General features: G+C 38.0%; 1 protein-coding gene across 1 annotated transcript in view; it reads right to left on the bottom strand.

The window, feature by feature from the left end:
- Positions 1-5,924: 5,924 nt before the first annotated feature.
- Positions 5,925-22,992, bottom strand: part of DST (dystonin) — a 308,093-nt gene continuing 291,025 nt past the window's right edge. The window contains 11 exon segments of the mRNA XM_042803120.1: positions 5,925-6,984; positions 8,388-8,511; positions 11,247-11,354; positions 11,813-12,012; positions 15,227-15,344; positions 18,479-18,496; positions 19,354-19,428; positions 19,588-19,742; positions 21,180-21,342; positions 21,590-21,753; positions 22,559-22,688. Coding sequence (XP_042659054.1) covers positions 6,719-6,984; positions 8,388-8,511; positions 11,247-11,354; positions 11,813-12,012; positions 15,227-15,344; positions 18,479-18,496; positions 19,354-19,428; positions 19,588-19,742; positions 21,180-21,342; positions 21,590-21,753; positions 22,559-22,688 — 1,521 coding nt within the window. The 3' untranslated portion in view covers positions 5,925-6,718.

The following is a 22,992-nucleotide window of genomic DNA, read 5'->3' as shown; positions in this document are numbered from 1 at the left end:
ATATACTCTGCAAGGAAAAAACAACAATGCGTGGAAACAGCATTCACTGCTAGCATTTTGCCTTCCTTTTGAAAAAGGTGTTAGGCTTGCCTAATTTATTTGTGGTTTGTTTACTGTGCCTCAGTGTATTTTTACAGAACAAATTAAATTTGTTTTAAAATGAATGTCTATGTTTTGCCCTTGAGTTCCAATATAATAAGCTGTGCTCTGGATTAATTTCTGACTGAATGGCGAGGTATTCAAAGAAATAGTTTTCAGTAAATATTATTCTCACCCAGAACGTCACACTTACTTAACTATTTTATTTTTCTTCATTCCAGAAAGAGATATTTATGCATGGCCACACTCAATCGTGCTTGTTGAGAATGCAAATAGAGAAAAAAAAAAAAACAAAGCAACCACACCAAAGTAATAAATAGCTGATGTCTTTTGGGAAAACCCCTTTCTGTTATATTTCTTTGAACCATAGGACACTCTAAAAGAAGAGAAACGTGCCAATGTTGTATCCTGTTCAATCACTGAAATTTTTAAATGGCTTGGGTCTTGAGGATGTGCATGGTCTGTCAGTGTCCCATGAAAGAAGTGTTCATTTACACTGATGCTGGTGGATCAGAATAAGATGAATGATGGGAAAACCCAAAGGAAACAGGATTTACAGGTGCCTTGCAGAGGTATAAGTGACAGAGGGGAACATACTGGCTCCTACCTGGCTTTGCTGCTGATGGATCCCAGGAATGCTCAAAAATTCCTAAGTCTTGGAGAGCAATAATGTGACTGGATTTTCCACCCGTTTTACCTGGTTTGCATTTCCTGAATGTGACTAGAAATGGTGCTAAATTATATGGTGGTCCATGCTTTGCATATCCCTAAAATACATTTAGTGCACCAAAAGGGCATGTAAGTGATAAAAGCCAGAAGCAACAGAACTTTCAAATCATTCATGAAAATCACATCCCATGCTACCCTTAGCTAGAAATAAACTCACTAATTTGGGGTGGGATTCATTCTACTTAAATTAGCCATCTAAATGTTAGCTGGCTAGGGCTGAACTAGTCACTGCAGGATCCTCAGCGTCAGTGGAAAGCAATGAACACCTCCCCAGAGGCGTGATGAATCACAGAAATGCAGTGATGCTTTTTTCCAGAGCACCCTTCCAACAACATGCATTCCAGGAGCTCCTGAGCCAGCATTTGCAGCTTTGTGTTAAAACCTGTCAAGGGCTCCACGGCAGACCTCTTTCTCCTGTTAAAACTGACCACCTTCTCCTACACTGTCTTTCATAGCTTTTAGTGCGCTATTTAACCTCACAAAGACCTTCCTTTTGACCCCATAATTGCTTACTTCTTTGATAATTTGTGGTGAAAGACCTTGATGAATTTTTTTGAAAAGCCATGTGGTCTATCTCAACCTTTGTCCACACTAACTGATCCTTTCAAGGCCTTCCAGGCAGCCTGTAAGGCATGACTTCCCTCCACAAGCTAAGCGAACTCTTCCACAGTATATCTATTCAGGTTTACACTGCTTCTATAATTTTTTCAAGTCCAAACTGATCAGCAGTTTCCCAGAGCTTACCAGAAACTTTTAAGAAAAAGCTTGTGTTATATGTTAAATAATTTGCAATCCCCTCATGTTCACGAGAGGACCCCAGGTAGCAGCTCAGCTACTTCACCCTTCAGTTGCTGTAGTAGCCTTTGGTGAACACTACCTATTCCTGATTACATTGGTTTGTTGATTTGGTCTATAAAGCTTCAAATCAGTATCACTAGAAGTGACACTACACCCTCTCTTCTGATCGGCAAATGTGGAGTTGTTCAGTATTCGCAGTATTTACAAGACTAATTTTTTCATCCTCATTTTGAACAGCCTTGTTTCCTATTTTATACTTTGATCACAGGCTTTAAAATATAGATGTATGTATTTATTGTATGAACTCATTGCCTTTAAAAATAGCCCAGACAGTGCAAACTCTTCCATGGGTCCCTGGGCCTCTTATTCTGCCAATAAAAGAGGACTTCGAGGAGCTATGATCAAGCCCCAAAAAGAGGGGGAAAAAAATTAATGGTGTTGGATATTTTTCTAAATGTTGGAGAGACCATTGTAACCCCCACAAAAAGCTCCAAGTCAGCTTTTCCTGTCAAGACAGAGCTATCATCACTCTGGCTGCCTTCTCCCAGAGGAACAAAAAACATTGTAGACGTTGACAGGGCCTGATTTATGGTTTGGTGTTCTTACTCATATTCAATCATCCAAGTGCTAAGAACACATCTATTAACGTTCTCGTACATACTCATCCAGGATGCCAGCTAAGTTACGCAATTCACCTTCATCACTCTTTCCCTCAACTTTCAAATACAGAAACGCAGTTTGAGCCCTCCAAGCTGCAATTCAGACTATTTGAACAATTTAAGTTCAGAAGAACTACTTAATTATGAAACAACAACCCCCAAGACTCTTTTAGCTTCAGGTTAGATACCACTTCATTTGCAACAGCCAAACTCTGAACAAGTCTTAACAGAAGGACTTCAATCTGCATAAAAAAATACCTCAACAGTATCAGCCACCAAATATTTTCCTGCAAGTTACATGTAACTTAAGCTGCTGTCTCATCCATTATTTCTGAAGAGTTCCCTTTTCCTCTGTAATGTTCCTCTTTCTAACATCTATAACTTCTTTTTCTATAGAGATGAGGAACCTACCTGAATGTAACCTACCAACACTATTGGAAAAAAAAAAAAAAAAAAAGGCAAGCAACCAAGCCAACCATCTCTCCCACCTCCATCTCTGCAAACAGGTTATTAAAATTCAGCAGAGAGAACAATTTTCATTAGGAAAGCACCTTTTCTTTGTTCTACAAAATTCCACTCACCTTACATGAAGACATAAACCTCCCTACTACGGCCCACAGTTAGAGCAAACATCTAGCTAAATATCACTGGCCTAGGATGAGCTCAGGTGCTACCCTACAGCCTCAGAACTGGAAACACCTGGAAGCTGCTAGGGCAGCTGTGCTGAGATGCAGCAAACAAGGTAATGCTTATTTTTCATCCCTGTTTTTTACCGGAGTGCTCAGTGATGTTTCCTCTCGCCACATACTGTGACCAACGTACATAAGCGCTGTGGGCCCACAGGCAAGCTGTGGGGTGTCGATAGTCTTGCCGGTCCTTGGCAGACACCAGTGGAGAAAGCTACAGGTTCAAACATTGCTGCTGATTATGGTATGGCACAGCTGCTTGCATCAGAGTTTATTTTTATGAAATGCATTAATTTTTTAATTAAGATTGCATATAACCTCATTCCTACGCTTTTGTGAAGAGATGTGCTGCAGGCAAAGCCAGAATTACTGTCATCTATTACATTAGCATGTAATTAAGAGGTTCACAATATGCCTAAACTGAAGCAGACGAGGATGCCTAGCCCACAAGGCACCACTAGCACTTCTAATGGTGCATTTTTTACTTGCAGATTTCATCTGCAGGATTCAGAAAATTCTGTGGACACTTTCCCATTTTGAAGGCAGCAAAACAGAAATGCAGAAAGCTGAAAACACCTGAAAAAGTAAAGGAGCCTAGCACTGAGCCAGCTTTTCCAAGCACTAAATATACATGATTCACTAAACAACATGCTTCTCATAGCGAAAGGCTTTCCAACCCTTCCTCCCTCCCCATCACCTCTGCTCCTTCACTGCACAGGAGAATCACAGAATATACAGCTATGAGAGTTTAGGCCACACTAAAAGGTTGACTCTACTTATAGTCGTCCAGCAGGCTGGGTGAATTTATGATCAATTCCTGTTGTTAGATGGAGGATAATAAAAGGTGGAAAATGTATTGCTGATGAGGAGGTTATGTAAAAACTCATGCCAATGAGCACGGTGGGGATGTGGTTTTAGGGTTGATCCTTCCTTTCTTATTTATGCTGGTACTAAAGAATAAATATTTCTGAATTACAGGAAGATGGAAATGGAATACCACTTCTTTCTTTACAAAAGTAGTTCTCTAAAACTGAGCTACCTCTCACTTACTGATAAGTCCACAATATGCCTTTTTCATCAGATTCTGCAGATTCATCCTTGGGTCACAGAGGTGCAGAGGTTCTAATGTTTATTTTCAGACTCTTGCCAGTATTATTTTTGTAACGCAGGGAACAGAATTTTGGAAAGTCTCTTAGCCTGAGGAGTTCTTAGTATCAATCTAAAGCAGTTAAATACTTTGTGGAAGAAGGTAATTAGGTAAAATACAATATTTAGAGGCAGATTTGGGCTTTTTAACAGAACTCCTAGTCCTATTCAATTTACTATCAATTGGGTTTCCAATACTCTCAAGCCCATAGATGAGCTTCCCCCCTGTGCTCGTTCCAGCATCCCCAGTTTTGCAGTAGCCAACAAGCCACAGAAATCCACTTAGTCCTTGCGTTCTTTTAGCTGACATTGGGTTTCTCAGGGGCTGGTCACAACTCTAATTCTCCTGCAAAGGTACAGTGTGGCAACATGAAAATTCCATAAAGCTGTATAATTAATAAAGCATTGTAAATATATTTAAGCTAGGACCACAGTATACATACAAGGTGCTTCAGGTAGGTGCCAACACTACCTCATGCAGAGTGAGCTGCTCCATCCACTTGGGGTGAAAGGAACTGAATTATGTACTTATTCTTGCAAAGGAGTTATGCAGGTTTGCCATCCCTACATCCTTCAGCATCAGTCCCATGGCTGTTAAATGCACCAAGAACGTCACACTGGGCACCATCTCCTCCTACAGCCAAGTTAGCTATGCAAGTGCTTAAATTCTACCCTTTTCCTTGCTCCTGCTGACAAGTAGCAATGTTTCAGTGACCATCTGTAAACATAGGCTACTACTCTATCCAAGGGTGTTGTGGGGTTCCAAAAAGTACTGAAGTCATCCTGATGTATATTAATGTTCTAGGAAAGCAATCACCGGATGAATAGCAGCAACAGGAGTGGTGCAACATGGAAAGATAAAGCACCGCAGCAGAGACTGATGCTTTAGTATTCAGTCAATGTTTGTGCCGATTCCCAAACCAGCTGCAGTAGGACTGGTTACTGTCTGCTTTCCACAAACACTCCTACAACTCTGTATTAGAGGAAACCCTGATGCAAGCAGCTTGTGATTGATTTAATTATCTTTTGAGTACTAGTTTGTTTTTCTGTTTCTCACAAACGGATTGTGTGAGACAGCTTGTGAGTCCGCAGGAAGCTCTTGTGGCAACTCAGAAAACAATAACACTGCCAGCGAGGGTGCTAGCAGCGAATGCAGGTATCACCACTACCTGCATGCAATCAACGGAGCTTCTGCTTCATTTTCAGCATGCCAAGGGACCAACCATAAACCAGTCTTCCCCTAAAATTCCTCTACTAAAGGTACAGCATTTTCTGGTGTATGAATGGTCAGACTACGTGGTCTGCCATGTTGGCCAAATTCTACCCGAACCTTTCTGATATTATCAAAGAGCATTCTGTATTTCTAGGGATTCTGTCACTATTTACTACAGCATCTACCCAGCCGCTCCCCAGCACTGCCATTTGAAGCTGCATCCTTTTTCCACTGAAAATGGACTATTATTAACATTTTCAAAGAATCCAGGAATGGCAAAAATATTTCACTGACAAAAAGAGCAATGGACTTACTCTTTATGCCTTTCATACATGGTATACAAATGTCACAGTTTAATATGAAGAAAATAATTGTTGACACACAATAATTACATATAATTTCATATAATCTGGTATGTGCAATTTAGTGTTTTATTAAACAAATACAGTAGCTAATCAAAATCTGATTGCTGACAATGGGAAATTACATTAAAGCCTATGTTCCTATGGTAATTATTGGTCAACTGAAATGCTATATGCCCTAAAACATAACGCAGAAAATTCTCTTCCTGTGAAAAAAGAAATACAATAGAAATAAAGTTAAGGGACATGTTTATTTCGGAGCTTTCTGCAAGCAAAATTGCTTTGATACAAAATGAGTTCAATGATACAGTGCTACCATCCACCCAAGCAAAAGAAAACCTCACATTTACATGAATGCACTTTATATTGATATTCTTACAGAATAATAGTTCAGATATCCAGAATGTGTCTGGCCTCATAAAGCAATGGCACAGAAATGCTGCAAGGTACTGGAGTATCATATTACTGGCGAGTGCTTAATTATCTCTGTGAGTTCTCTGAGAGATGCTGTATAAATAAGGGTACTGTGAACGTGGGTTTGTATTCCTTAGTAGTTTCGATGTACATCCTTTAGTGTTTGTTTACTTAGCTCAAAATGTGTAATTGTGTCTTTTGGCTTTTTAGTATTCTCTTTTTCTTTTTTAAAGAAAAATCATGAGGTATCCTTTACTGTTAACTAATGACATAGTGATAGGCCTATTTTATTGAGGTTGTAGAGACTTACTGTACATTCAGTACACTGTACATTCGGCAATTATTTTAAGTGTACTTTCTACACATTACTGTGTACAACTGTTAGTTTACATTAAAACTCTTCCCCTTTCTCACAGGATATGGCATAAACAAAACCAAATCTGACAAAAATTATACACATAAAATAAGAAGACAAATACACAAATAAGGCCATCTGCAGAATTAAAAATCCACCTCTTGCGATATTTCACAATAATTTCTACATAATATTTTACATCTTACGAACTTAAATACTTAATGAAAAAGGAAAAGACCTTTACAGAGCCAATCATATTATCTCTTCAAGGACTTGTCCAATTTGCTGGCTAGTGGCCTTCTCTGGGGAGTTGGAATTTTAGAAGGCTTGGCTGATCCTGGCCGAGAACCTGCTCGGGGTGTTGGTCTGCTTGTAGCAGGAACAGTCTCTGACATATCTGAGCATACAGACTGGATTTCTGAAATGTCAAAGTCAGATGCATCACTGCCTCGGCGACTACTTGACCTGCTGCCAGCCTTGCTTCCTGCTCGGCTTCCAGGTCTGCTTGGAGTTCTTCTGGTTTCTAGAAAAAGACAAGATATCTGTCAGTATTAGAGGTAAGGATGGAAAAGGTGTGCAGGTCTTTCCTAGGTCTTTGGCAACCCCAAAAATTCCTCATTGCACAACTAAACTTTAGACCTCTGCCAGGCAAGCGAGATGATGCTGTATCTCCCATTAAAGAGAAAGAAATGTGAGATCAAATGCTGAGACGTAGTTAATTTGTCACTAGCACATCTCATTAAAAATGTATTATCCCGGCAACTTTCTTGACTTGCTAGACATACATTGTATATTCACTCAACAGCCAGAGCCTTTCTTTCCCCTGTCATTTTCTCAGCTACGCATTGAAAGAATTCCGTATCTGGCCTCTTCATGCATTCAGGATTTCTCAAAATATGTACCTGGAGATGCTGACGAATATCCCAATTTTTAAATGTGTACCCCTCTTTAAAAAAAAAAAATAAAAAAAAAAAAAAAAAAAAAAAATCAAACCCATACACTTGAAAGCTGCAAGTAAACAAAGGCAGAGTATACATTCTCCCAAACAAAAGGCTGAGTAAATGAGCTCTCAGCACGCCTGCTAAAGTGAAAGCCTGCCCAGACAATGTGCTATGAAGAAAAAAGCCACAACAAAGAATCTTAAACATAAACCCATTAATGTGTTTTTTTCATAATTTTTCAAATTATTGAATATTTTTGATCTTGACAAATCTGGTTCCTTGTATCTGTTAAGAACACCAAGTTGAAACTGAAATCTTAGATGCCTCATTTTTCAAATCACCTAGAAAAGACAGGTACTCTTCAGACTGAATTTTCCAGTACTGCTCAGTATGCTCTGCAGAGCTTAAGATATGAGGGAAAACCAGCAGAGCTATCTTCTGTTCTAACCATCTAGCCCTCTCCCTTATCTGGAGGCTGCTCTGCAGATCCCAGAAAAGCACCGCTTCACTCCTTTCTTTTCTCATATCCTGTGTTAAAAAGCTCTATGGGATATTCCATTAATAAGGTCATCTACAGCTGCTCCCTGTAGTTATTTCAAAAGAAACGGACAAGTCATGATTCAATGACCCCTTTGCTCCATCACAGTTGAGCGTAACTTGAATACTGTGAAGAACTGACCCCTTTTAAAATAAATGCTTCTTCCCTAGTTCCTTAGGCACATACATTGGAGATACCATTGTCAAGGAGGTTGCAGTCATGAATTTGCGCATCCACAGCTGAACATATCTGCTGTGCAACCATGTGAATGGAGGGCCATTATTATGTTCTTATTACGTGCACCCCTGGCAATAGTAATGTGCAGGCAGCAGGACCTTCACTCCTTCCCACTCTTCTGACATCTCTCTCACACCCTAATGTGACACTACATACTCAGGTGGAAAACAAAGCAAGCGGTAGATCAAGCTCTGAAGTCAAGACACTCACCTGCAAACTGAGCCCTAACTCTGGTAGCTGCTGTTGACAGGATGCCGCTGTCTTCTCCGGAGTGGAAACCCTTCCCTGATAGATATCCTGGCAGTCTGAGTTTACTTCCTTGAATTGGTGTTCCCTATGCAAGAAAAAAAATATTTTTTCAGCTGTCACTACTGAAGATAAGATCTGGTATTAGGTAGTACATCTTTTAGAATATGATAATCATAACCACATTCACTGTGAATTTGAAATACTGGTTTGAGTCACTATGGTCATTTTTAATGATGTGAAGTTTTGAACATTCCTTTAACAGTTAGTATCTGAAGTAGTTCAAATGTAAAGCGACAACAAACTAACAGTCTCCTTGACACTAACATTTTAGCATTCTGTGTGTGTATTTCAATGAATATAAAGAAAGTAAAATGCTACCTTCTTATAATTAGTCAAGCACGTAAGATTAGTTGATGGTACATGACTTAGAGAGACAAGTAGTTGAGGTTTTATGTCTGCATAGCTTGACTTTCCATCATTCTGACTATGATTATAGCTGGTGAATACATCTGTTTCAATTTTGTAAATATTTTAAAAGCAAAACAAAACTACTAAATTTCAAAACCTTTTGCTAGAAGAAAAGCAGAAAAAAAAAAACAAACCAAACATAGGACTAATTCAAAAAAGTTCTTGTCAATATACTGTTTGAAATGTCTCTACTCCACTGTCTTACCCTGCCTGCTTTCTCATTTATGAAATAGAATCAGTCCTGATTTACAATCTGTCCCAAATGGGAACATTTATTTCAAAACCACAAGAATTAAATCCTCAAATCTCAAAGTGCACGTAACATACTAGATAGGAGGTGTACGCAAATAAGAGAAAAACTACAGTATTCATATTCATTTATTCAACACAAAAATATTAAGTAAATATCCACAAAGAAGAACAAACACTGCAGTCATGGAGGTGGCACGTTGAGTGGCCTGGATCCCAAGATCCAGTGTTCTGTGCTTTTGATCCCAGTACAGTGGTGGGCAGAAGCTGGTACTTAAAGTCAAAACCCAGGAGTGTGTTGGGAGCTGCCTAGAGCCAAGCACTGAGTGGAGGGCTGGCAGGAGCCTAAATGGTGGCTATCAGCTCGGGCTACTTCTGGCACATCCGAACACAAAAGCATTGAGATGTTACAGAGCAGACAATCCGCTGGCTCTGAGAGAGATGGTCACAACATTAAACTCTCTTTAAAGCCACGTACCAGCACTTAACATCCAGCCAGCCACCCCGTGGAAATCTCTGCTGTACAGAGACTGCTTGGGAGGGTAAGGAGAAAGGAAATGCTCTCCGTTACCCCCACGGAAGCTGCTGCACTTTGGGCAAAAGACACTGGGATAGAATCACTGGTGCAAGTTGATCAAAAGCTTGTTCTTCAGTTCTGCCCTAAATCCAACTGCAGTCTACCTATAAAACAAGTAACAACTTGGCAGAAAACGCTGCCGAATGCCTCAAAAATTTGCTGCAACCTACCTTACCAGACTCATTCCATTTATAATCTTAAACCATGCTGGTTTACATAAAAAAAGCCTCACTGGAACTGCTGGCAGCTGTAACAGCAGGTAAGAAATACAGTGCCCCTGTTTGAAATCAATGCCAACTGCTTTCACCTCATTGTAATTCAATTTTAAAAATACCTTTCCATGTCTATAAACACTTTAAAGTACCATCAGTTAATCTTATAATTCAGCTACCAGTTAAGAGAAGATAGAAAATGCAGGAAAATGTTAGAAACTGACAACTGGCTCAACTTTGTGCTACTGTTTTCAGCCTCCTGTGCTTGAAGCGCTGTATACATACACGCACCTGCCGTGCGCACAGGTAACACGCCCACTCGCACGGGAGGAGGGAGTGAAAAGTTTGTTATGCATCTTTGAGCAAAGCCACACCGAGGTCACGTAAACTTAGCACGAGAAGGTGTCATATGAATAGCAATGGCCATCAAAGTGCAGATTTGTGAAAAGCGGTTACAACAGAGGTGATGGTGGCACAAGTTGCCCTCACCGAGCCCTCCCTCTGACGCAGGGCAGGAGTTACTCTGACAAGTCAGTTTGCAGACTGATCCAGCTGCAATCTTTTAACTGACTGTAATGACACTGGATGAGATACTTTGGCTTCAAGCCCATTAAAATTTTGGTCATACAGCTTAATCGCCAGCACAATCCTAATTGCTATATTAACAATTTCTATGTAAGTCATGGGCTGGAAATAAGACCAAAACTAATTTCCTGTAAAGTCATCAAATAGCTATCTTATTAGAGCAACAATTGGTCACTACACCTCTAACCAAAACTTTCAGTTGTTGGAAAGATTTATATATCACAGTTAGTACCATCTTCTTCAAAGTGATTGGGTATTTCTTTATTTAGTGATTTTACACTGGAGATCATGATTTATTAATCTCATTCCAGCAGTTCATGAATATTACAGTACTTTATGAACTCAAAGTAAACAATTATAGGAAAGAAACATGCAAAGTATATGAACTGCTTTATTAAAAAAAAAAAAAAAAATACTTTTCCACATTTTCTCAACCAGTTCATTGCATACTGTTACAACTTAACCATTTGCACTTTAAACATCAATTCATTGAGGCTGAGTTTTCCTAAAAGTCAAAAACATAACAAACAGGACATTAAAAAAAAAAAAAGGAGAGACTTGAGGAAAAAAAAGGAAGGAAATCATTTGATACAGGTCTAAAATAAAGACAGTGCATTAATATGCAAAGGATGTTTCAGTGCTGAAGCACTGAAACTCTAGTGGCTGTTAGTGAAGTGACAGTTTTAGTGAAGGAATGTCATTAGACTAGAGTCTCTGTCCTTACTGTACCTCTGCAGATGGCCCTTGATAGTCTGAGGATTCTGGTGGCTTAGGAGTTGACGTTTTGCTGTTTGTCAACCATGGTTTACCATAGTTGCGTGTTAAATGATGGGGTGTCTGTATGAAACAATGGTAAATTAAAATATGAAGGACAGTAGATGGAAAACAACATCATGGAGAAGGATACCCAGGCTTTCACAGAGTGATCAAATCTTAGTAGAAATAAAAACTAAACAGTAAGAGTTGGTGACAAATATTCTGAAACCAAGGGATGGCAGAGCTTAGCTTCTTAAACAAAATGGAGAGGTTTGTTGCTCTTTGAGAATTGCTCTGAAATTGCCAGTTAGTTCATGTAGCACCTTAAATGTAAAGAATTCTTCTATTCCCATGTTGCAAAACAAACAGTAGAGAAGGCTGAAAAGTCTTCTCAGATCCACCCCAGACTATGAAATAAAACTGAGATACTTCTTCCCTAGCAGCTAGGGAAAGCACCAATATTGTTGGAGCAAGGAAGGGGGATGCAGAAATCTATACCCCATTCGTTAACCAGTGCAGTGTTGTACATTGCTCCTTACCTTCGGCGTACTTGTAGCAACCGCTTGCGGGGCAGCTGCCTGGCCAGCTTGACTTGACAGAGAAGTAGATCTGTTGGGAGAAGCACCCCTTGAAGAGGGCCGTGACCTACGGCCCCTTGGTCGGAAAGCTGCCATGCTCTGACTGGCACCATCAGCCAAAATGAACTTCTCACGCAGCTCCACATTCGTCCTCCCTTTAGCTGCAGCAAAGAAAGGTGTTCGTTTAGTCAAGTATGAAAACTGTCACAAGGCTGCTTATTGTCATTTTTGCCATGCCAATTCCAATACATTTTAACAATAAATAAAATGCATTACAGTGTAATGCATTTATTTTGGACACAGAAGATTTATGTGCAGAACTCGCTTATTCTAATACTTTATGCCAGCAGGAATGAACCACTGTCAAAGGAAGTCAGCGTGATAATGGAATGCTCAACGTGCTAAATCACTGTTAATCAATCAACTATTAATACATAGACACAACCTGATGAGCACTTTTTCTAACTCTACAGCTACTCATAATAAATAATACTTGCTTGGATGTTCCAGAAGAAATTGCTAAGTACAAGTCACAGGAAAGCAGCAAATATATTTATTCAAAACTATGAAGTTATGTAGTTTGGCAACATGCAATGATGAACATGAAATCCAAACTATGATGAGGTAATTGGTGGCTAAGCACTCACACACACACAAAAACACACACATGAAAGAATGTTCCGCAAGAATAGATGCAAGACATGTTAGCATTTAACTGTGTCAGTGTGAATGACAATTGTTTTTGAAACACTCTTCAAGCGTGTCAAAAAAAATTAGCTTGCAAAGCATCAGCCCATGTAGGAACACATTAAGCAAAATGTGATGGGTGAAGCATATTGTTAGAAGTATATATATTTTTTAAAGTAGGAAGGAAATGAAGAGAGAGGAGAAGAGAAGGAGGAGACAAAGAGAGGGGTTTGCCAACCTATAGTAGGCTGAGTGGTAATTGAAGAGTTTGATTCCGAACGTAACATTTTACTCCCGTGATGATGAACTAGAAAAAATGACACAGGACATGGGTCACATTAAAGAAAATCGTTAGCAGGAGAAGAAATCAAGTACAGCAGCTGCATATGCAAGAGACTTGGAGCACCAGGCCAAAAGATAGGACTCAGAGCAAAAGCTGGTTTTAAGAGCTCTGAGGCGAGTTCTCAAAGGTCTCCTAGGCAAAAAGGAAATAGCACTTGGACAGACTTAGATGTAGTCTCAAGTATACTTGTGTAATGGTATTTATCTGCTGACATAAAGAAGTAATATAAGCTAAAATGATTTTATATAACTAGGTCCACTACTTTTAAAGCTGGCTATGACAACAGTTCTTTGAAATGTGATTTATCTTAACACACGAGAAGCCCTTGGCAGAAGTGCAGATATGCTACGTAAAGTGCTTAAGGAAAAGCCTGAACCTGCACCACTGACATCAATGACTACTCTGCATACTGACTTCAACAAGACTAGGATTAGTTACCAATGCACAATGTCCAGTGTCTGGATGATTCTATAGAGATCAGTTTTCCTTTAGACCCCCCTGTGTTGACTTACTCATCTGCTCATGTATTTCCCATGAAAAAGGGATAAAGTACTACAGAAAATAATATAGACATAGAATACAATGTTTATTAAAGAAAATGGGATAAAGTTCCAAAGGATTCATAATCTGAGGACAGTAATAAGGAATTCCAACAGATTAATTAGTCAGTCATTAAGTATTGTATGTCTCAGTGTCAACCCAAGTAGGAATTGCTACAGTCTATACATCAATAGGCCTGATAAAAATGTACGGGATACATCAAAACTAATCAAGTTACCCTTCAATGAAGTCAGGTATTTTGAGGCACGTTTCATTTTCCACTGCTGTGTACTTTTGAGGCATAGGAGTAGAAAGCTATAAGGTAAGGATGGCTCTGCAAGCATAAATGACTTTCCTATAGTAGCAGATGCAGAATCAGGTGCTAAATTTCCGTGGTCCAACACCAACAACTGCAATATTACTGTTACACTTCTTTAGTAAACAATATATGCAATATGTTGGTAAGCAAAAGGACTATTTTTAATACTGCTGAAAAACTCAGAGATGTCATCACAGGGTTATGACAGCTCTTTTATGATAAGAAGTTTTATGGTACCTTTTAAGCCTGTAGACAAAGGTTTCTAGGCCTTAGTGGCACACTGTCAGTCCTTATGGGGTTTTGTGGTGGTTTCTTTTTGGACTCAACATCCTTGATTTAGCATGATAATTGATACAAATACAAGCTCTCCACCCTCTGAAGGTCTGTATCCAACTGTTTAGAAACCTTGTTTCCAAAACAGAATCTATGCAAGGTAGCTGACACTGGAGTAAGGTCTACAGGACAGTTGATGTCTCTGCCTTCACTAGCTGCTCACTTGCCTCTCCTGAACTCCTCTCTGCTGTCCTTGCACTATTACAATATTGCTTGTGATTCTACAGAAGCTCCAAGAGGTAAAAATGCAATAAATTTAATGCTGCTAGTTAATAGGATAGAACTACCTAGTTACAGAATGTCAGCTCGCTCTGAATGCAGTCATTATCATACTTCCTGCAATTTTACTACTCTGGCTACTATTTGACTTCTATCTCTCCCACTCCCTTCACAAATGGCTTCTTTCCTATCTCCAGCTGTTCCTCTAAGAACGGTACCAGACAGAGCCTACTTTCCCACTACAGAAGCAGGCTTTCCAGCAAACTAAGATGTCACTACGTTGCTGTGTACTGATAAAGCAATGCATTTGATACAATGCCCTGGAGGGCATGGAGATAGAGCGCTCTCTGCTTCCCCAGAGCACACAGTCCTTCTGACCAGAGCATTTGCCAACTGCTTTGTACAAAGCTCAGGGCTCTGCAAAGTGGTTCTGGGGAGGATGCCAGCGAAAAGACAGGGCTACAAAGGCAGAGCCTGAAAGCCTGGACACAGCCACTGGCCAGAGAAGTTTTTTGCATTGTTGTTGTTACTCTTCAATTCAATTACCTTATTTTGATTTCTTGCCTTAAACTGTCTCTCTTGCTGAGAAGATTTTATTGGACATTTCTGTGTGCTATTTCTGCCAAGTTATACAAGCAGCTTACAAGCCATAAACTCTATCTGGGCTATGTTCAATTCTTATTTACACTACTCTTAACACTGGAGGAACTGCGCAAAAGACACCACAGTTGTTCCAGACATACATCAGTGCAAGTGAAGAGGATCTGAACCATGGGATTTAAAGTTTACAAAAACAGATCACTACGTGACATTTAGTGAGATGATGTTTACATAACTGGCATTTTATACACTTCAATCTCCATCTTGAGACAATGAACAGTGACTGTATCCAAATAACTATCTGCATGCCCATTTTAACAGTCGTGTTACATACCCCTGCAAGGATCATTCTTCACTAAGAACTCATCAAGTGCCATCCAGCCACCTCCAACACGAACCATGACTGTACTTCTTAGGATACGAACGAGGCGTAGTTGTTGAGAGTCACCAAACTGCAATAAAAATCAAACAACAGTGAGGTTCTCAGTCATTCACATGCAGTTCAACACTGATAGGTTAGAAATCAAGACACTTTAAAAGTTTATTTTGATATTTAATTATTAGTAAATGCTAAAAAAATCTGATTTATTTATGCAGATTATTAAAGCTGTTAAGATTTCAAATTGGATGCCGCTGCATTAATCCAAAGGAGATGGCAAGACGGTAAAGAATCTCAGGTTTAATTTTATGCTTGATTCTCAAATGTCTGAGCTCATAAAGGAAGTAAAATTAGTAACACATTATTTAATTGGTTTCAGTCTGCCTTTGTGCAAATTAATGAAGACCTATTTGCATTATTTCACTGTTAAAATCTTAAGCAAACTCTCTTCTCCAACAGTCTAGTTTTTAATTATGTCAGTGGAAAGGAAGGCATCACTTTAAATGATCTGTGTGTGGGCTGAAAATTCAATGCACCACGAGTGTTGCACAGTTCTATTAACTGATTCATTTATAGGGATATTTTCAGGTATCGCGTTGACATTGCTCACCTATAGCAAGGTGCATGTGGGGAAGGGAACACTAAAGAAGAGGTGAATGATTGATAACTAACTATATTGTCCTTTATTATAAACTGCTCGTCACTCCTCTGTCTACACATCAAGGTTTTTCACAATTCAGAGATGCACAAAAACCTGTTTCATACTAACTCTTGTACTAGCCCATTCTTCCTTTGGGCTGATGGTCAGGCCTAACGTATGTTGTGCTCTTGAAACCTGTATAATAAAACCTGTATGCAGTATCTCAGTTCAAATCTGGATCAAAGAAAACATCACCAAAATGTTGACCCCGCAATCTCATGAAAACTAACCAGAAGAATTCAGTACATTTTAGCCAATGCCACTAAAATATTTATTTTGGTATCAGATCATCAGGCCAAGTGCAGTGCACTCCCACGCAAACATGCAGAGCGCTCATTGAAACCAATGGGAGTCGAATACACATCTCTGGGACAATGTCTGACCCTTGGAGAAGGCCGGCCATAGTTCAACTGTACCTACTTGCTCCAGTGAGGGGACTGAAATGCTTTAAATGCAAACCACACAAACGTGCTCCCTATTTGTTAAATTACTGTAGTAGTTTGGTACTACTTAAGCCAAGAAGAAAGATTAAGTTTAAAGGAATATTACTTTTAGGAACCAAACAAAAGCAAAGCTTGCCGCTTAATTCAATAATATTTTTTTTTTTGTTATAAATAAGAACATTCACATGAGCATTATTTGTAAGGGTTTTTTAATAATGCATTCAATATGTGCTGAACAAAGAACCATTTTATACATGTAGATCAAAGTTTAAAAAAAAAAATGGTATCCAAATTGATGCCATTTATTTTCATTGGCTTGTTTCTACAGAGAATTTTTTCTAGGGTTCTAAAGATACTATCTTTTTTCTTTTCTTTATTTTTTTCCCCATCTCAGCTTAATTCTTCAGTTAGATCCCATTAGGCAACTATACCAAGGGCCATATACAGTATCCTTTGGAAACTGCCTACCTAGGCTGTGATTAATTCAGACAGTGGGGCTCCTGAAACATAACACAGCTATCTACCAAGGCATTTCTCCTAATGGTAATTCAGTCCGTTTCCTTCTTAAAATAGCCTGGATACCAACTTCCCTTAAACAGTATTTTTCATTGCTTCAAATAATCAGAGTTTAAAACATTGGGATAAAAATGTAAAGGAAGTCCAGTTTGGGCTACAACAAGGCCTGTTCTTGACAGTAGCCATATAACATCACTGTCACTAGAGAAGCCTCAGCTAACTTGCTGTAGGTGCTTTTTACTATGATGCTGTTCTGCACCAGTAAGAGTTAGATGCTCTCAAAAAATGCTGTAATTTTCCCAAATCTTAGAGTAGAGATGGCAGATAAGAGGATTAACATAATTTCAAATGGTCTTTTCAAATAGAGGCTTGTTTTATATGTGGAAAACATTATAAATTATTACTTAGATATGTTGCTTGAAGCATGTGGTAAGATTATCTACTGCTCTTTGTGCTTTCTTCTATACTTCATCAGGTTTTGCCAGTAAGTAAGACTGAAACTACATTTTTAACATCTCCAGATTTTAAAATGGCTAATGTTGTTACCACTAGCATTTCCCAGAATGGATTATACATATTGCCATTATAAGAGCATGAATAAAATACTAATGGTATCCGGTAAAATACTTAATGGTATCCGGTTTGTGTCAAGTATTTCCATTCTTACCAGGCAAGCATGATTTAACAATTTAAGAAGCTGTGTATCAGTATGTACCATAGGAGTAAGCAAGCACTGGTTAGCATATGCTCCCTGTACCACTGTACAGTGCCACTGAGGTATGACTCACTGATAACCCAACTGACAAAAAGTATTCTCAAACACAGCTCTAACACATTACAGACCTGCCATAGCTCTCTGAAAACACATAGGGAGAGGGAATAGTCTAAACTGGAACAGCAAGTTTAATTTGCCTATTTCCAAAACACATATTTAATAATTTGCTGTGTTAGTATATAAAATACCAAGTCAGCTTGGTTCTTATTCAGTCTCCTTGATTGCACAGGGATTTCTAAATTTTTTTTTTCTGAAAAGGAAAGTCTTTTTCACCTAATTTTCAATAAATAAGTGATATGACACTGGGATCTGTGTTTACTGTGATTAGCCTTTAATCTGATAGCCTAAAAAATAGAACATAGAATTTTAAAGCATTCTGCTATAAAACTGAAAACTGATAAAATAATAGTAATTGTACAATTGCAGTTTAAATGCTCAAGATTTTTCACTAAGGAAATTGCTGCTGACCATTATCTGGTTCCTTTAAAAGTAATCTCCTTAATAGGGAAAATGGCCAAAGAAAGCAGGTGAGGGCTTGAAGAGGAGGGATCCTGAGACAAGGAATGCTCCATAGCATTTAAAGAAATACCACAGCTGACCAGCAATGAATTAGCTGAAGATGAAAGGATGGCGAGAAGACTGATCATTGCAAGCTTAAATCACTATGCATTGGGAATAAAAAAAAACAAAACAAAAAAAAAAAAACAAACAAAACAAAACAAAAAAAAACCACAAAGGAAAAAGAAACTATAACACATTCCACTGGTTTATACCTGATTTCCCAGGAAGAACTGATAAGAAATGAAAAATGGAAGAAAGACACGATTAGTTTACAGGAAATTCTCTATATGACTCTAGAACACATGCAAACTAACACATTAGACATTCTAAATAAACTATCTACTTCAGAGCAGGTAGCTAGCCATCCGGAGGATTGAATATTGGAAAATATTCAAGGCCTTTGTTTCCTTCCCATTGCTGTCTCTGTGGTCTTTTAAAATAATCTACAAGTATTTAGTAAACTCTCTTAGCCAAATATTCCATATTTCATCTGAAATCGTTCTGGTTATTGAATCTAGGGGTAGCAGATCTTTTTCTACAATGCGATATTTATTTTTCTGTGATTGAAAATTGTTCTGCAGATATCTAACACATTTCTTGTACTACTTCAGAAGGAAAATAACAAGGGAGGATAGAAGTGATTGAATACACTTTGGTAAAAGATTTTTAAAGTACAACACAATACCACAGGAAAATACCACTGTTTTTAAGAGACTAATAGAAAATCAGCTATAGTATAAACACTTTGGGTATCCAGACAAAAAGATTGGCTTTTAAGGAGCTGTTGTATATATGTATGCATGTGCGTATGTATGTACGTATGCAGTTAGCTTTTAAAAGTTCCCGTAGATTGAAAATTGTTTCAGTAGTTTCAGCAAAAATAAATACAAGCAGCAGCATTTTCCTATATTTTTAGCTTATATGTTCTAACAAAAAAAACCCATAAAATTTAGACAAGCTTAAAGTAAGAAAACATAATTCTCAGACAAAATTCCTGTAAATTAATATAGCCTAATTCCTTGCATAACAATCTCATACAAATAAACTTTAAGATTAAAGAACTAAGAAGGTCCTCAAGAAGACTTACCCTGTACTTGTTATCCCCAATCTGTTCCACTTGAAACCGTTTTGCACATTTACATTTAGCTACCTGCCTTGTAACCTGCAAAAAAACACAACTGCTTGATTACTGGTAATATCACATTGCTAAATATTTGTGTAACTGGTAAACTTTAAATTATATAGGAGTGAAATAAAATTTATTATTAAAGAACATGACTCCAGTAGAATAGAGTGCAATCTAAGAAAGCAGACAATGTACCTCATCTTCAATTTTGTCAGCATCTGTGAGAGGCTTGTATGCATCCTTATTTGGATGAAGAGCTGCTACAAATTCATAGTAGTCAATATATCCATCTCCATCTCTATCAAAAATGTCTGCAACAGCACTCATTTCAAGTCGGCTTGTTGGGAATTCTGCAAGACAAAGACAACAACAAAAGCTAAGGTTTTTTTGCTTTTCAATCCCATTACAATGAAAGGCTTTACCACAAATATTAAAAAAGTTTTTAGGCACTAGGTGACAGACAATGCTTATCAAAAAAAACCAAGGACATTCAGAAGAGTGAAGGATTCTTTCTGAAAAAACAATCTGAATCTCCAATGTTATCTGGATATTGGATTAAAATTAATATGATAGTGTGGCTTGAAGAGAGAGACAGAAGCGAGGGTACAGAAACATTTTGACCTTCCAAGTGCATAAAATACCACAGACTAAAAAGATAAATTGTTAGTGAGGAAAGGTCAAGCAAGAATTTCACTGCTAATTAAATTTGGAATGCAAGGCCTTCCCACTGCAGAAACATGCACACTGTTTTTGTGAAATCCTTCTTCAGATCAAGTTCACAGCAGCAGAATATTAACCCACACAGATTTTATATGAAATGGTCAAAGACAATTTCAAGATGGTGAAGGGGGTCATGAGTATTTAGTATTTATAACAAGTTGATATCAACAGAGTTGAATGAATAAGATGTTTATGCTCTTGGTGGTATCAGGGTTTTTTCATCAACTTCTGTCAGTTCATGCAAAACAGCAATGTGCACCTATAGTCACTACATTACTGCATTTCCTAAAGCACAGGGGAAATATATACACTACAATATTCTCCTATTGGGTAACTTTAACATGAGATGCTAAAAGCAGCCCAACGCTCTATGATCTGAAGATAAAGGATTATTTTAAGTAGTAGGCCCTTATCTGTTATCAGTCAGTTGCTAAAGGGAAACGTGATCACACACAGATGGGATGTGGAAGGCTTATGTTACCACCAACTGTGCATACCTAAGGAATACCTATCCATCAGGAAAGTCCCTTCCCAGTCTGAATGCATGACATTTTGATCCTCATTATACAGGTATATGAACATGGGCATGGTTCATGGAAACACTGTTTCAGAAATTACATGGTCTCCTTCTATAATTGAAACTATCCCATGTAAGTTCTTTAATAAAAATTATATGATCATATGAATTGATTTTGAAAATTAGCTATAAGTTTTAAGGTACACTTTACTATTCTGACTAATCAATGAAAAGAAATTGTTGAAGTGGCTAGTGTAGTGTAGGAATGACAATCCAAGTCCGGTAAACCAGTAAAGTATTAATTAGCCAATAAAATAGATGCGACATTTGTAATCTGATTCGCAATGTAAAAGAACTAGAAATAGTTGTTAGAATATAGAAATATTTTCAAGTAAAATAATTATAGTTTAAATTAATTATATATAATGACTTCAAATGGGAAATCTGTGATCTTCTAACACAATAAACCACGTACAGCACACTATATGGACAACAAGACTTCATGAGATACTTGTTCCAAGTTCAACATTAAGTTAATTTTAAAACTTACTTGAAGAAAGAATTCCATCAATAAATTCCTGCCTTGTTATCTTTCCATCCTGATCTTTATCAATCCTCCTAAAGAAGTCCATCACACGAGACTTCTTATGGTTCATCCATCGCATGTATTTTTTCCTCCAAATATCAAAATCAAAGTTGGCAAATTCTCTCAGCTTAATCAAAAAAGAGAAAAATCATTTTTTTCAGTTGAAATCAATCAATCTAGAAAATCAGTGAGAGACACTATCTGCATTCTTTTGAATAATTGGTTCTTTGCGGACCTATATAAACATCTTAACTTTCCTCACATTTAAAATGAGAATGATGGCTTTAAAGCACATTAAAGTAGGTTTATCACAGTTTTTTCAGTTAGCAAAATTATGCAAAAAGTAAGTATATTCTGTACAGTCCTTTTCTGACCTCTTCAAGTCTGTCCAAAGCATCATTAAGTTTTCTTCTTCTTTCCAAGGCCAGAAGCCAGACTTGCTGCCATTTGCTGACTAAAAGGTTTACCCGTGGATTCTTGGTTTCGATTTGCGCCTGGGCTGCTGACGGATATATGCCTGGTGTTGGGGAACGCTTTCCTGTTAAAACATGATAAAATGTGTAAGCCTCACCCAGTTCAAACAAAACAAACATTCACATGAAGGGTACTTGGCCTTCCTAAAACTACTCCTTCCTGTCCCAACTAATGAGCCCACACTCTGATATGATTCCATCTAATGGGATTTCCACACACACCCCCCCCCACTGCTGAGGAAGGACCACATGGTAGTTAAAGTATCTTTTGTCTAGACACAAGCAGCTAGTAGCGGCAGCACTAGTGAAGCTGTACAGGTTAAAATCTTTACAAATCACTCAGAGTTGCAAAGTAAACAACCTGATTTTAGAAGCAGGTTCCATGTACGGGTAAGTATAAGATACAATGGCTAAGTATATCTAAAAATACAAAAAGCAATTTCCTCCCTTGATGACTCATGTTCCATTCAACTTCACTGAACACACTTTCTAACTGGATCCATAACATATCATAGATAGCAAGAGCAAAATTCTGGTTCTACATCTTTATGTAAAAGAAACTGATTTTTCAGATAACGGTAGATTTGTAAAGGCTCAGCACATGCACTCTTGGAAGTTTAACAGAACATGAAAGGCTGTACAATTTTAAAATAGGTATTCAAGAAATATAGGACAAAATTTAAAAATACAAGTCTGCTATGAGAAATTTCCTCACAATGAAAAAAGAGAGATAGTCAGAAAAATCAGCCAAGAGAATTTCACCCTGTTTCACTAAAAGCTAATCAAACCCATTAGATTATTAGCAATTTGTTATCTTTATAGATAGACCAATGGTGTGTATGAGCTGCCCCAAAATACTTCATTACTTACTTCCTGCTCTCCCCTTATCAAGGACAGGAATATGAGATTGTACTGGAGTGGGTTCAAGCGCCTTTCTTTTATAGGTCTTTGTAACTTTATCCACATCAGGCTGTTTTCTGGTCATTTCCTCCATGAACGTCTGCAATCAGATAGAGGTGGTTTTAATTAACAATACACAAAAGTGACCACAGGAATGAAAAACACATACAATAGAGCAAAACACCAAAGTTACAAGAATGGCACAGAAAGACACCTATAATGCCAGCCTCACAAAAAAGATAAAGGTTTTGTAGGTAAGAAGAATCAGCAGCATAAGATTTTAAGACTGATATGGCTTGGCTGTTAAAGGAAGACTAAACCTAAAAAACAGTCTGTCAAATTCCTTTATTAACTGTGTATGGTGAGGTGATGTACAACAGAATTTTGACTCCAAGTACTCAGGT

This window comes from Tyto alba, unplaced genomic scaffold (genome assembly GCF_018691265.1).
Source record: "Tyto alba isolate M040663 unplaced genomic scaffold, T.alba_DEE_v4.0 Super-Scaffold_40, whole genome shotgun sequence".
Taxonomy (NCBI): Eukaryota; Metazoa; Chordata; class Aves; order Strigiformes; family Tytonidae; genus Tyto; species Tyto alba.
Note: the sequence above shows the minus strand (reverse complement) of the source record. Positions and strands in the feature narration are given on the sequence as shown.